At 42.5% G+C, this 15,622-nt stretch overlaps 2 protein-coding genes across 2 annotated transcripts in view; one reads left to right on the top strand and one right to left on the bottom strand.

Annotated features, from left to right (window-relative positions):
• The window catches only part of LOC103657337 (zinc finger protein 91-like), a 686,132-nt gene that overhangs the window by 219,752 nt on the left and 450,758 nt on the right, over nt 1-15,622 (top strand). The gene's annotated exons all lie outside the window — the stretch shown is intronic.
• The window catches only part of LOC121099780 (zinc finger protein 665-like), a 35,840-nt gene that overhangs the window by 4,675 nt on the left and 15,543 nt on the right, over nt 1-15,622 (bottom strand). The window contains 2 exon segments of the mRNA XM_040633068.1: nt 11,244-11,339; nt 11,829-11,972. Of these exon segments, the coding sequence (XP_040489002.1) occupies nt 11,244-11,339; nt 11,829-11,972 (240 nt within the window).

Here is a 15,622-nt window from a genome sequence, read left to right as displayed (position 1 = left end):
CCCTAGTATAGAAAAGCCGAAGACTCATGCCTCCATTGGTCCGTTTGAACAAATACTTAAAAAGGCAAACAAACGTCAGAAATAGCGGAATAGAGGGAACACAACCATAATCATTTTATGAGGCCAGCATTGGTACCAGGATAAAGACGATACTACAACAAAAACGTCTACTTTGTCTGATAAAAGTATTGTTACTCTGGCTTTCTCTGGACACCCATTTTCATCTCCTCTTTTTTAACCTGCAGGTGTCTGTAGGTTTAAAACTAGACTTTTGTACCGGTGATGGGTAGTAAGGAGGGCACGTATTGCATGGTGCACTGGGTGTTATATGCAACTAATGAATCATCGAGCTTTACATCAGAAACCGGGGATATACTGTATGGTGACTAACATAATATAATAAAAAATCAGTAATAAAAAATAAATAAATAAAAATAAAAACAATAATAATAAAATTAGACTTTTGTGATCTGCGAATTTCAGTCAATTCAGCATTTAACGTTGGCTAAGGTCATGATCTTGGGATCCTGGGACTGAGCCCTGAATCAGGCTCCCCACCTCTCATGGAGTCTGGTTGTCCCTCCCCCTCAGACCTTCACCGCGTATGCTCTGTCTCTCACTCTCAAACAACTAAAATAAAAAATAAAATAAAAATGTGGCTTTTGTTTGCAGCATAAAGATGGCTCTGGTTTTGTTTTTTTAATGCATTCAGACACCTTATATTATTTGATTGAATGAAATGTACTATACACTCCAGGTAATTATTCAGAGATACGTGTTTACTGCCATTCTAGGTCTTGTTTTGTCACTGTTTCTGGAGACTTTCTCTGATGCTTTCTTGTCCGTATCACTTTTGCTGTCTCACCTGCACTCAAGATTCTGCTTTACTATTTCTTGAATGTTTGGTTCATTGGTCAGGTTAATTCCACCCCTCCAGGGTGAATTTCACCAGCCACTCCTCTGCGGCAACTTCTCCTTTTCCTTCCTCCTCCTGCCATGTCTAACATATTCTTGGAAACAGCTCCCTCTGTGACAAGGAGTGCAGGGACAATCTGCTTGTGGCTGCAAGGCTAGATTTCTTACCTTGGACTCCAGTCAATGCACAGCCTTCAAAAATATCAAGTGTTCCCTCTACCTTACTTGTTCCCACTGTTTCATGGTAGGACCTCTTCTGTTTTTCACTCAGGCTTCCTCCTAAAATCTGACTTTGCCTAATAGGATCATGGACATAAAAATCCATTGTACTTACCAGTATTCCCCAAAGAAACCCCTCACAGAGAGAAGACGTAATGAGCACGTGGCCATTATCACATACACTTTAACGGTGAGAGAGGAGAGAGAGCCCTCTGCAGGGGAAACATCTTAAGAAGCTCTCAGAGAAATGACTCTCTTCAGGTGTCTTCTGGGGGCTCAGCCTGTGACGACTCCAGCATTCACTTCTGAATGCTGGGTTCCTCCTGGGAACTCTCACCTCTCTCCCATGTCCTCTCCTTTCTCTAGTATTGGGTTACAGAAAACTTCACTTTCCTAAGTTTATATCCTACCATGAACACATAGGATTCCCTTGATGTGTAGAGTTGGTTGGCTTTCGTTTACATGCAACTTCTTAAAAAGTAGTTGAAGTGATACACGTTTAGGCATATCTGCATCTAGTTTTCTTTCTTTTTTATTAAACTACACCTGACATTCAATGACACGTTCGTTCAGGTGTACCACACAGTCATTGGACTACTCTCTAGAGGGTTCTCCTATGCTCACCCCAACTGTAGCTAGCAGCCGTCACCCTAGGACACGATCACAACTCCACCGACCATCTTTGCTATGCTGTACCCATTATCCCCATGACGTATTAATTCCCTAACTGAAAGGCTGTACTTCCCAGTCCCCTTTACCCATCTTGCCCATCCTCCATCCCATTCCACTCTGGAAAACAGCAGCTGGTTGATTGTATTTATGGGTCTATTTTGCTTTTTGGTTCTTGTTCCCTGCCATTTGAGACAACGGGAAGAGTCCTAGAAAAGGTATTGTGCTAGGTGAGAGAAGTTGGACAGAGAAAGACATACCATATGATGTCACTTTTAAGTACAATCTAAAAAACGAAACAAATGAACAAACAAAAGCACAAAATGACCCATAAACACCTATTTTGTTTTGACTAAGGTCCATGGATAGTCTCAAAAAGGCCAAGAATCCCTCAATTCCACACATTCTATAAAGTAACAAGTTGTCCTGTTACAACCTTGCAATGCTGCTTGGAGACAGAGGACTCCCCGGTCACAGTCCGCAGGACCTCGTGGCTCATGACACAACAAACACCATGAGCTTCTTCGTCACACTGATGTCACGTGCCTGCTGCGCAGCCCAAATCCTACACGTAGATGCCGCACATGCGGTCAGTCTGTATCACAGCTTTGCGACCCTGTGCGTACGAAACCCAGTGTCTTAAAGGATCGTCTAGCCTATCTATCTGAACTTTGCCACGGAAGGAGAGATCTCTACTTCCCTATATGATAAAACAATCATGCTCTATCCATGGGCAACACACTATCACTATATTCCAAAGCGTTCTTATATACAAACGTCAATGGAAAGACAAGAAGAAAAACGCTCAATGCCTCCATCCATAAGACAAGGAGAAACATAAGCCCACAGAGAATCATCTCCCAACAATATCCATCACTCAGGTTGACGCTGGTTGGTTCCTGCCTCATTTTCCCATGTGTAAAACACCTTGTCAAATACTCCTTAATCTGACCCAAGATCTGAGAGAAAATCTATTCACTTTACATCATGAAACACTGTTAAAGACTATGATCTGCAGATGCAATAGACAAGAAGCCCGTGACCTGTAACAGTCACTTGTGAAGGTCCCCATACCTCTTGCATTTGAACAGGTAAAAAAAAAGGTCCCCATACCTCTTGCATTTGAACAGGTAAAAAAAAATCCCAACACCAATAAGAATCTTCCTTCAATTTCTGTTGTAAGCTTTTGAAGGGAGAGGGGTGAAAAAACAACTGAGCAAAAGCATACACCTTATATGCATCTGAAACAACGAGAGGATTTTACATTTCTTCCCAGGAAGAGTAAACCCTGCATGTAGGGGAATCACAGCCCATTACAGTAAAAGGGCTGAGGATTGGGAAACACATAGGAATTAGGGCAGGGGTGTTCAGGAACCATCAACAGGGAATATAAACTACAGCCACGTCAACATAAAGGAGGCAGGAGGTTGAGTCAAATGAAACCGAAGTGTCACACTGACAAAAGTACTTTGGGTGGCTCTGAACTGAGGTGAAGATCGGGAGGAAATGTTGTCTCATGAATAGACTTGACCTACTGCTTGTGCCTCTACTGGATGGAGATCAAGGAACCGCGGGTGTAGATCTGGAGCTCACAACGTGATTTCAAAGAATAACAACAATGCTCGATACACCAAATGTGTAATTTTCTTCTGACATTCACAGCAGTATCCATAATAGGTTTTCCTTCAGGATGTTCTGCTGCTCATTCGGCACTGACATACAGAGGAAAATGAGAAACTCGTGGACTTGGAAGCTTTGACTTGATCTCCTTCCAAGCACCGTACATAGGGCTAATCTTAATAGTCTAGAAGACACACAAGACCCCCACTGCACTACAATGGACACACCCCTGGTCACTCTGTAAAGATACCAAAAAGTCGACACCCAAAATCATGACAGAAATCTCGTCACCCAAAAGCCATCACTCTTGGTGGAACTCCTTAGGAGACAATGACCAATGGGTTGACCATACTCATGTTTGGCAGTAAAATCTGTAGAACTTAACCTAAGCCCCGGGAAGTAAAGGGAGAGAGATAATGGTAAACAGCCATCAGTTTGCCATGATTCCAGCTACACTCTATGAGAATTACATTATTGCTACTGCCAAGCACTGAGAAAGCATTCCACTGTGGGAATAAGGGAATCATCATTCACAGAGAAGACGGATGGTTAGTCGGTACTCTGTGTGACTCCTGAGCTCTACTTTTAAGGTTAATCCCCCTGTTGATTATAGAGATTACTTAAAAACAAAATCTTAAACAAGAGAAAACCTCAGTCACTACACAAACCACAGAAGACGTTGTTTAACACATTTCTCAGAAAAAGTATAAGAGAATTAATGATGTTATTAGAAAAACGGAAAGGAGTGTATTTCGTTGGTCTTGGTATAAGAGACTATTTCTAAAAAGGTTAAAAACCAGGAACCATGGAATGTCTGGGTGGCTCAGTCGGTGAAGTGTCTACCTTCAGCTCAGGTCATGACCCTAGGGGCTGGGATCAAGTCCCGAATGGGGATCCTCGCTCCACAGGGAGCCTGCTTCTCCCTCGGCCTACTGTTCCCCCTAATCGTCCTCTTTCTCACTCTCTTTCCTTCTGTCAAAAAAATAAATAAAATCTTAAAAAAAAAAAAAGAATGTTAACAATTTATTTAGAGAAAGAGCCTGTGAGAGCAGAGCAGGGGAGGGCCCGATGAAGAGGGAGACAGAGGAGCCGGAGCAAAAGTCCACTGAGCCCGAGCCCAACATGGGGCTCCATCCCAACACCCTAAGATCGTGACCTGGTGGAAATGAAGACATGGATGCTTCACTGACTAAGTCACCAGCACAACTCTCTATCTTACTTTAATGTAAATAATCATTCCCTGAAGACTTACTCCACCCTGATTTCTATCACTCTTATAGGACGAGCACAAACGGCATCTCCACGTGGACTTTCCTCACACACCGTACACCACTGCCTCCTTCATCTTCTACGCGAAATGGCAAGAATGAATTCCCCAGCATACAAGAGACCCTCGTGTCTCTGAGACAAGAAGGATCACATCACTTTGCTGGCATACAAGTAATTAAGGCATAGCATGAGATAAGAGTCAAATAGTATTTGACTCCCGAAGAGTAAAATTTCTCAAATAGGGTCAAAAGAAAAACAGAGACACTATTATCCCTTCCCAGACATCCATCCTCCCTCAATCCTTTAGGCATATTAACAAATGCAGCTGACAAATGAAAAACATGGGGTTGAACGACCTGGGTCCACTTATACATACTTTTTTTTTTTTGCGTGTGTGTGGATACGTACTATGCAGTACTGTAAAAATATTTTCTGTTCATTATGATTTCCTTAATACTGACTCTTCTGAAGCTTACATCAATATAACAACACTTATACAAACACAGACAACATACTAAGAGTGGGATATTAACTGTTTATGTTTTAGGTAAGACTTCCTCTCAACAACAGGCTATTTCCATGGAAAGTAGGTATGGTTTTACTTTTAGGGACCCAAAAGTGAAAACCAGATTGTCAATTGTGGAAGAGTTGACACTCCTAACGTCTGCATCGTCCAAAGCTAAAATGTAACTGATTTAAGTGTTTGAACTTTGGATTTTTCTCCATAATAAATACCCTAATTGAGATCATGTCTGCAAAATGAGATGGGCTTACTGCTTGCTGCTGTGAATGCCTGATATTATAGAACTTGCATTCCATTACACAGTTTGCAACTGCTCATATCTGTAATATTTTTATCCTTCACGAAGACATTTTTTGAAGTATATGGTAAAAATATAGGATTGTCATCAATCATCACATTTCAGGCATTTCTATCCAGTAGGCTTTCACTGAAGCTGAGGAAGAATGTGTTCATGGGAAGACATGGCCAACCTTCTTGACATGTGTACAGCATCTCCACAGGTATATTATCTCATGTTGAAGAGTTCTGAGTATGAAATAATGGCTTTGCCATGTTTTCAACATTTGTAGGGTTTCTGTCACGCTGCACTCTCTGTCATGTTTAGAACGTTCTAGTTCTGCTAAAGGCTTTTCCGCATTTTTTTCTGTTTTTACATTCCTCAGCCTTATCACCAATATGTACTATCTTATGTTGATAAGTTTTGAGTGATAATCAAAGGCTTTGCTACATTGTTTACATCGTAAGATTTCTTTCCAATATGAAATCTCTGCTGTTGATGGAGTTGTGAAGACGAGTCCAGATGTTTGCCAGGGTTACTGCATTTAGAAGTCTTCTCCCCAGTGAGGATACCATGACAGTGTGTACGCTAAGACTCGAGCTTGCATCGAAGACAGTCCGCCATGCATTACTAAGTTACTACGATACACTAGTTCTCTAGAAACTGAGTTCCCTGAGGCTTATTACACTTGGACCCTTCATTCATGCTTTTCAGAGACTCATTTCATTAATACGTCTGTCTCCATTCTAAATGCCTCAGTAATTCTGGAAGCTAGAAGGGCCCTTAGAGAGGACTTACAGTGTACAACACATTAAAAAAAAAGCTCCACGTTATGTATTCTGCATAACTATTGACCAGTGATGATTCCATAAAGAACTCCCCATGTTTATCAAAATCAGAGACATTGGAAAAGGACAGATGATGTGTTCGCTGAAGAATAATGAACCTTCTGACAAGGATTTCTCAAATCAATGCCATTTAGAATCCTTATCTTCCTTTATCGATGTCTCACTTTCAGAAATGTTCCTGTGCATGACTGATCCAAACTTACATTTAAAATGGTTTCAGTGATTATTTTCAGCAAGGACTAGCGGGGGTTTCCAGAATTTACAAATGCTCTTTTAGAGAATATGAACCTATAAAAATTGGTGTGGGTCCTTGGGTTCAAAGACATTTTTCTGCAAATATAACTGACTTAGGAGGGGATTCTCCCCCAAAGCCCCCCCAAAATCTTTTTACCCTTGACCTCTTCCAATAGGAGCGATTTCATTATGGGTAACTGTCCCAAGTTTGGTTTGATCTGACATAACACCCGTCCTGTCCTTCCTCTCTTCCCAACACATTCCCAGTCATTCGTAACTAGAAATACTCAGGGCTCAGGGCCACAGCTTCTGTACCTTCCATATCACAATCTTCTTTGCCTGTCTTTGCTAACAGGCCTAGAGTATTATGGAAACACACAACTAAGAATCAAAATAAGTTACCCCACTCACTATGCTCACATGCATATACATTAAAGTGCTAACGTGCCCCATTAATACCTACCCTAGGGCATCAGCAAATGAGGAACTGGAAGCACTTGGCCTTTGCTCTTCCACGGAGAAAAAATGGACCAATTTACCTTTTAGAGTGCTCCAGAAGCCAGCTGGGAGAACCCAACACACCCAGCAAGTACCAATGAAGAAGAGCCATGTCAAAGAGACAAGGGAAGGCTTTGACACTTGCCCACGGCAGCTGCTCACCCTCCCTGACACTCCATGGCCACACTGTGAGAAAACTCCTACACGTGAGTGACCTGTGTGTTCAATGATCTGACGTCTCCGCAGCTGCCTGAGGAACGGACGGCACTTCTGTCACGAACGACATGGAAAGAAGAGGGAAGGAGCGCGCCCTCTGGAACGGAGTATTTGTTCAGACAGAGACAGATAATAGAGCTGAAGGGAAACAGAGGAAGGTATCACGGCTGTAAAGTAACCGCACTTTTGTAACCTGGGAAATTACAGGAATCTTGACACGACAAATACCCAGAGTATGTGTGACACGCACCATAATTACTATGATCTGTGTGCTTTTCTGCAGAGCAAGTCCAGAAACCTGGGCCCAGAGGCTCTTTTTTTTTTTTTTAATCCCGAAATGTCAACAAAAGATCACAAGGCTACAAAAGAAATAGAAAAATGTGTTCAACCACAAGAACAAATTAAATCCCACAAAGGGACCCTCAATCAATGAAGAACTCTGCATTGCATGACAAAGACAGAAGCATCATAAAGCTGTGCATGGAGACAGGAAGAGACAACAGATAGGGAACTAAATGGTACCAGCAAACTGGGCACGACCAAAATGTAACCCAAAGAGACAAAGTATATCAACCGACCGCCCAGGAATGGGGAGCTGAAGAATACAATCACTGAATTTAAAAACACACCAATGGGTCACCCACAGACCTGCTCAAGCAGAAGAAAGAATCCGACAAGCTAAAAACCCCTTGTTTTAAACTGTCTACTAAGAAGACCAAGGAAAAATGGGGGAAAGGACAGTCCGGGGACTCAGGAGACACCTAAGTGGTCTGATATGTACATTAAGGGGACCCCGTAAGGAGAGGAGAGTGAAACGGGGCAGAGAGTTGACAGGAAGAACTAAAGGCTTCTACTTCACACTTATGTGCAAAGGAAAGACCAATTCAACAATCTCAGGAATTCACAGTAGGATCAATGTCAAGACATGAACACAGTGACTCATTATAAATAACCTATCAAAAATCACAGGTGAGGGGACCTGGGTGGCTTAGTCGGTTCGGTGTCCCCTTCGGCTCATGTCATAATCCCAGGAGCCTGGGATCAAGCCCCACATAGTGCTCCCTGCTCACCACTCCCCATGCTTGTGTGCCGGTTGCACTCTCTCTCGCTCGCTCTCTCTCTGACATATAAAGAAAAAAAACCTTAAAAAAAAAAAATCACACATGAAAAGAGAATTTTGAAAAAGCCTGACAAGAGCAACTCCTCTTCTGCAGAAGAGCCCCTGTAAGATGATTACTGCAGTTCTCAGCAGACCCTACAGGAAGAAGGGAATGGGATCGTGTATTCGAGTACAGAAAGATTCAACAGTCTGCACCAAGAGTCATCTACCTGGCATAATCTACCTGTTTTCCACGAAGGGAAAATGAGGACAATGCCAAGTAAAAGACCCTTCAATTTAATAGTAAAGCTGTCCTACAAGAAATGTGAAAGGAAGTCTTTCTGGTTGGAAACCAAGGATTCTAAAGGGTAACTGGAACCACAGGACAACATAAAACTCCTGCTCATGTCAGTACGTACCCAATTCTAGAAACCTGCAGTGCTGTAATGAGGTAGCCCAATCACTTGTATTTCTGCTACAGAATTGTCTTAAACAGAAGCGTAAAATGCACAAATCTGCATAATAAATAAACTACACCACATAAAAGATAGAACTTGTGATAGTGGTAACATCCAACAGGTTCAGGGATGGAGAGGATGAAGGAGAAAAGTTGCCTATAAAATTGACGACAGCAGTTGAAAATGGTTTCTTATACCTGTAAGATGTTTTAAGGAATCTCTAAGGCAACCAGAATGAAAATACAGACAGAAGACACGTAAGTGAATGAGAAGGGTGTCAAAGTATATCATGGGTGTAACACCAGAATTGAGATAAAACATAATTCCTATATGCGATACAGACGGAGAAAAATCATAAATTTGCTTTCGATTAACCAAAAGTGCTTCTCATGCAAAGAGAATATAAATTCAACAATAAACAGAAGTTGAAATTATTACAAGTATTAACAACTCACCTAGATATGCTAGAACATTCATAACCACCAGAAATACACAAGACGAGTTACACACTCTGTAGGGGTGATATTTCATAGACACATACATAATGTTCCTGGCAAAGGGCATAAACCTCATTCACATTTAAGTCACACTCACATTGTTCAAAAGTGTACAGTGCTGAAAACTGTCATCATCTAACGAAATATATCAGTAAAAAAAACAAAAACCAAAACCCACAACTAACTGATGTTGAGGAAAGTCCCATACAAAAGGAAGCCCGTTATTTAGGAATTCCAAAACGAGAACAAGCCAAACATTAACTGAAAAAATGCCACATAATGCAATATATGAATTGTTTAAAAGGAAACCTTCTATAGAGCTGTAATTTTAAACTCTGTGTATCGATGAAAAACAGGCATTTTCAATTTTGGTATATGTTCGCTGAGAGTAAACTGGAAGGAATATTCATTAAAATCAACCATGAAAAGTTGTAACGAAAAATATTATGAATAAGGACTTAAGTGACATCAAAAAATGTATTCTTTTACTCGTATATTCCTCGTCTTACACAGAATTAAAGGGCATAACCCATCCTTTATAACAAAGTAAGAAAGCAAAAACCTTCCCTTTCTAAACAAACACCATCACAGTTATAAAATAGGCCGATAATCATTTCATAAAAAATAAATACTGGGGAGTAAATCCAGATATATTTCAAGGAAAATAGCAAAAAACCTTATGATTAATTATTCCCGAGGTAAAATTCCATTTAGGAACAGAACATTTGTGTCACTATGGGAATTTTACTATCCACATCACTTCTTACACAGCACATGCCCGGGTCGCCTGGGTGGCTCAGTCATCAGGCGTCTGCCTTAGGCTCAGGGTGTGATCCCAGGGTACGGGGATGAAGCCCCGCATCAGGCTCCCTGCTCCACTGTGAGCCTGTTTCTTCCCCTTCCACTCCCCCTGCTTGTGTTCCCTCTCTCGCTGGCTGTCTCTCTCTGTCAATAAATAAATAAAATCTTAATAAAAAAATAAAAATAAATAAAAATAAAGCACATGCCCATGTCACATCAGAACTTTTGATCTAAGAAATAAGAGCTGAGTCTCACAGACAACTAATAAGAAAGTGAAAACATAAGACAACGTCACAGGAACTTATTATACGAAACAAAATTAGAAAATGATGCACTTATTAAGAAGCTAAGAAATGAGACTTTACTATAGGCTGCAGGTTCCAAAAGTTGTAAATCCCGTATAATATTACTGTATGTAGGAAGTCTAGGGAACAAATAGAGACATTACATTATTTCACCACTGAGGAATGGAACGTAAGGCGTGGAAACCTCTTCTTCTAGTTAATACAAAGGAAAATGAACATCTGAAGTGAAATAAAGTATGGTATTTTCTTCTATTCGGGAAGTGCTTTGAAGTTACCTGATGACATTACTGAGTCTCCATTGTGTACGATTAAGACTGAAGCCTCCGTAACACTGGAAAGCATGAACCAGAAAACACATGATGTCTGCCTCCAGTGCTGCGGGGATTCCGCCCCAATCCCCAGTATGCCCCACACAACTCTGAACACTTTCTCCCAAGAGGCAAAACGGAACTTAGAAGAGACATAGTGCAGACGCCCTCAGGAATAGGGAGATTTCCCTAAGGCCCTCAAAGCAATGGGAAAGCTCTCCGATTATGGAGGCCCTCCCCCACCCCATGGCCCTCACTGTGGCTGTGGCGGCCCATCACTGGAGCTGAAGCAGAAGCCTTCGAGAATATGAAAGCATGACAATATTGTGAAAAGATGTCCCTCTGTGACAGACGGGGAAATACACTTGGGCTTCTCCAAGTGATTTTCATTGCACCAGAGCTATTGGAACCCCATTTTAAGGTCTATCTTCCTCCTCCTTCAGACTTGGACGTCCCTCTGTCATCGGCTTCAGTCATTCCCACCTACCTGGATCAAAGACTACTGTCTTCTTCCTCTTCACATCCCACGGCTCCTTCCTCTGCTCCAAAAGGGAGACCAAATCAGGCTTCGACACAATGAGACCTGTTTAATAGAGAAACAGAATATAAGTATGGCTGTGGATCCTTGCAAGCCACTACTGGGCTGAGTAGGGAAGAGAGGACATTGCAGAATTCTAGAAGATGATTTCCCCAACACTGATCACCAACAGCCTCTAGAGAACATGCAGGAGTTTCAAACACTCACTTCCTAACTTGCACTTCCAAGTTCTACTGAGACAATAAGGCGGCGTAAAACTTGGAGTTTAAATGCAGGCAGTACCACGCCACGCCACGCCAGGTTCAGAACTATAACTAATCAACAGAAACGATATTACCCTAAGGAAGCAGAAGCTAGACCTGAAAAGCAAACAACAAGAAGATTTCTGTCTCCATCTACAAATCCTTACTTTAGTCCCTTAGGGCAGTGACCTGAATTCCAATGTGCAAAGAGGAGTCATCCAAGAGAAAGTCTTGAAAGGAAAGAAGAAACCCCCGAGTGTGGCTTGGGACATCTGGAAAGAGTCATCCTCACCCAAGAACAGGAGGTGTCTGTAGTTCTCCAGCATCACATCCCTGTACAATTCCCGCTGCGTGTGGCTCAGGCATCGCCACTCCTCCTGGGAGAATTCTATGGCCACATCCCTGAATGTCAGCAGTCTCTGCAAGAAATACCACAGTCACCAAGTGGCCATCGACAGAGTTCACAATGGTCCCTAAGATCAAGAAGGAGTTAATGTCACCCGCTTGACCCCATCACCTGAGCTTCAGTGCTTACCACTGTACCCCCCAAACTAGATCCCACATTTTACTTCACTTCTTCTGTCCACCTTATCCTTTACTTCAGCCAAAACACCCCGTGGGCAGAGTCTCCTGCGGGGAAAACAGAATCTATCCAATGAAAGGTAATGACCACCCAGCGGAAGTGCTTGGGCTAGCCCAGTTTGACGCAGAGAGACCCGGATGTAACCCATGGAGTAAACTAGTTACCTTTACCTCAATATAAAGCTAGTATTGTCCAACTATGGAGAAGCAGAATCCTTATTTACCGAATGTGCAAAGGGATCAGGTTTGAACTCAGGGTATGATCCTAGAGTTCACTGAAAAGGACACACAGGTCCAATATAAAGAGAACACTACACCAATGTTCATAGCAGGTGTCAAACGTGAGAAAAATGATGGAAACAAAAAGTTATCCCCACAAAATCAATCTAACTATTTACATTTCATTAACCCATCCACACATGTAGGAAGTAGTTAAATACACATGAAACGTGATAGAGTAGAAAATTCTCATGGTGTTGATAGAAGAACCATTTACAATGACGTCACACTTATAAATCACTTTGTGGATGATGCTGCTTCTGGATTTTATTCACATGTTATCAACACAAACACAGAGAATGATACACATAAAACAGCTATTATTTAGGAGTCTGCTATGATGAGGGATAGAGGCAGAAAAATGTTCACCTTTAACTCAGAAGGCTGACCCACAGACGGCATAGCTCTGCTAAGAGTCAAATACATGCTACTTGTTACCTTACGGTCTCTTAACTGCCTGTACATTTCACCGATATTAACATCGAACGGAGAGATAGCATCGGACAGATCGGGCCAAAGTAACAAGCACAAATTCAAAGAAACCTTTCTGATCTTATACTCGGTGCACTTACCCCGCCCCAACACTAAGATGCAAAACCATTCCGCTCAGTGCAGCCAGCGCAGCCTTCTCTGCTCACAGCTGCTGTCCCCAGCTACTAATAAACCGACTCGGCACCCGTGAACACATCTCAAGAATTCGCTTCTGACAACATTCTCAAGGATCCCACAACACAGCATTTCATTGATGCTTTTGTCAATCATTATCTGTGATATAATTCAGGCGTTAAGACACTCAAACATGTATTACTAGAGAATTCTTAGCTTTCTTCATCTGAAAATTCACTGAAGGAAATAGGCTTCGGATGATGTGCAATGGCTCAGGTGTTCCAACTCTTGGTGGTTCAGGTCATGGCCTCAGGTCCAGGGATCCACTCAGCACAGAGTCGGGGCATGAACTCTCTCTCCCTCCCCTCTGGCTCTAGCGGGATCACTCTCTCCTCCTCTCACACACAGCTAGTTCTCTCACTCACTACAATAAATAAATACAGTACTTCTTCTTTTTTAAGTGAAGAGAATGTCTACCACTTGAGTGCGTGGAATAAAGAAAACTCACAGGATGGTACCATATGATTGACTTAGATCCCCCAGGCCCAGGAGACAATACTACCAACTACACGAAGGTAAGAGTCTTCATTTGTGCAGTGAAACTCATGTAGGGGCGTTGGGGGAAATGGTCAAGAAAGTATTTCTGAAGACATTTTTCATGAAAGAAATCGTTCTTCATAAACGTCCAGGGACAGGACCCTGCAGAAGAGCTGCAGTGTGACTGTGAGAAGGTACTGACTATAAATCCTTCCTGTAGGTAGCGATGACAGAAGTCTCTGAGGGATTTCCTATGTTCTTAAGAGGATCCTGAGGTCTGGCTATGGTCAAGCTAAGGCTGCTTTTGCCTCCAGCAAAGCATAACACTAAGGCACTTGGGAATTCCTTGAGGAAACTCAATCTTTCCAAGTGCTAAGTATCTATCTGTGGGCTGCAAGCAAGGACATCTTCTTCTCTTACATTTCTTTTGCTTTGTTCTCCTGATCAGAAACTACAAGCAAAGGCAAAATCAAAGAAAGAAGCTTCCAGGTGAAATGGGATGGTTTCAGCCATCACCCAGTAAATCCGTCCCAAGACCCTAGGGAATTAGCAATGACAACGTGAGCCTTACAGGGAGCTATTCTGGCAGAGCAACAAGCCATTACAAGAAGTTAACATCAGCCCTAATGACCAAGTTGATCATCAGCGCCTAAGGCACACTGAAGGACCTGTTGCTTGGTGTTGAGTAAGGGACAGGTGGGACTAGGGAGGGGTGGACAGCTACGGGGCTAGGTGACCAGGGTCATCAAAAATCCCAGGAAAGAGGGACATAAAGAAAACAAGAGCTAAGTGAATGTGACCAGACCTCCTCGTTTGTTTTAAACACCAGAGATGACATATTCAAAGGAGAAGTAATCACGCTGCTATCAGCGGTGACATCAAGGAGATTGAAGGTCCCCGGTCAGTTTTCTATAAAAGACCAACCATAAAGGCGCTGGGTGGCAACCATTCAGGACCCTGCTCACTCTAGAAAGCTTGCTTTCTGTTCTCACCTTCACGTGATAAACTATCACTTTCTCCTTTTGTGCCTGATACTCATTCTGCTACACCACACAAGAACCCGGCACCACGTGTTCCTTCTAGAGGCCTCCTCTCAGGCAAACTGGCTTGAGTACTGGAATGGGGAAGGGGCCGGTGACTCTCTGCCTGAATGCAGACAGGCCCAGGAGCGACCCACCCTCAAAGAGCCATAGGTCCTAACGCACCAATGGGCTACTTAACAACCAGGTTCGGTCCCCAAAAAGGGAAAATTCCATCTGTTCCCAGACTGCCTCATCTTCCCCTTTAAAACCAGGCCCCACCCACTACCTCCTGGCACTAGGCCTCTCTCCTGTCCTTCCCCACCCCCATTCCCTGGCTGTGCATTCAGTGAGCTCCTGGCTCCTTTGTTCTGCCTCAGCTGAATTCTCTCACTTCCTCTGCAAGTGGCCCACACCTGCTCGTCACCAAAAATCCCCATCCGATCAAAAGACACCCCATTAGGAACCACATTCTTGTAGCCCCTAACAGTAAACCAGCATGTCAATTACATTATGAGAATTCAGTCGATTTATAGAAACTTCAATCACATACTTTCCCGGTCTGGTAACACCTAGTATATTTTAGATACATTCTAAAGGATATGAACCCCTCTTTTTTCAGAGAATACTCCAAATGATTCTGGATATCATATCATATTCACTGTTTATCTGTGCATTTTCTTACTCCTGGTCTACACAGAGCTTATAAGGCTTCCAGATGGGGCCTAAATAAGACCATTTTCCATCACTGATATCCCAGGACCAGACCCCTTCAGCAATAGGAATCTTTAACTCAACACCTTCCCAAGGATCTGTCACCAAGGGACTATTTGCAATACTGGCAGGCAGGTCTTTCATTCAAAGTGAAAACCGTTGATGACCTACTCTAAGCCAGGTTGGAGAGAAGGGATAGAAGGCTCTGGCTCATAGGGGAGAAGGGTTCTAAAGACCAATTTGAGTATCATGTCTGAAAAGGTTTAAAAATTGGGCGTCAACATAGAGCAGAAACATCAGAACTAGAAAAAAATCAATATTAACAATTTCTAAATGTAAGGAATTTCTC

The sequence above is a fragment of the Ursus maritimus genome, unplaced genomic scaffold (assembly GCF_017311325.1).
Source record: "Ursus maritimus isolate PB19 unplaced genomic scaffold, ASM1731132v1 scaffold_19, whole genome shotgun sequence".
NCBI lineage: Eukaryota > Metazoa > Chordata > Mammalia > Carnivora > Ursidae > Ursus > Ursus maritimus.
Note: the sequence above shows the minus strand (reverse complement) of the source record. Positions and strands in the feature narration are given on the sequence as shown.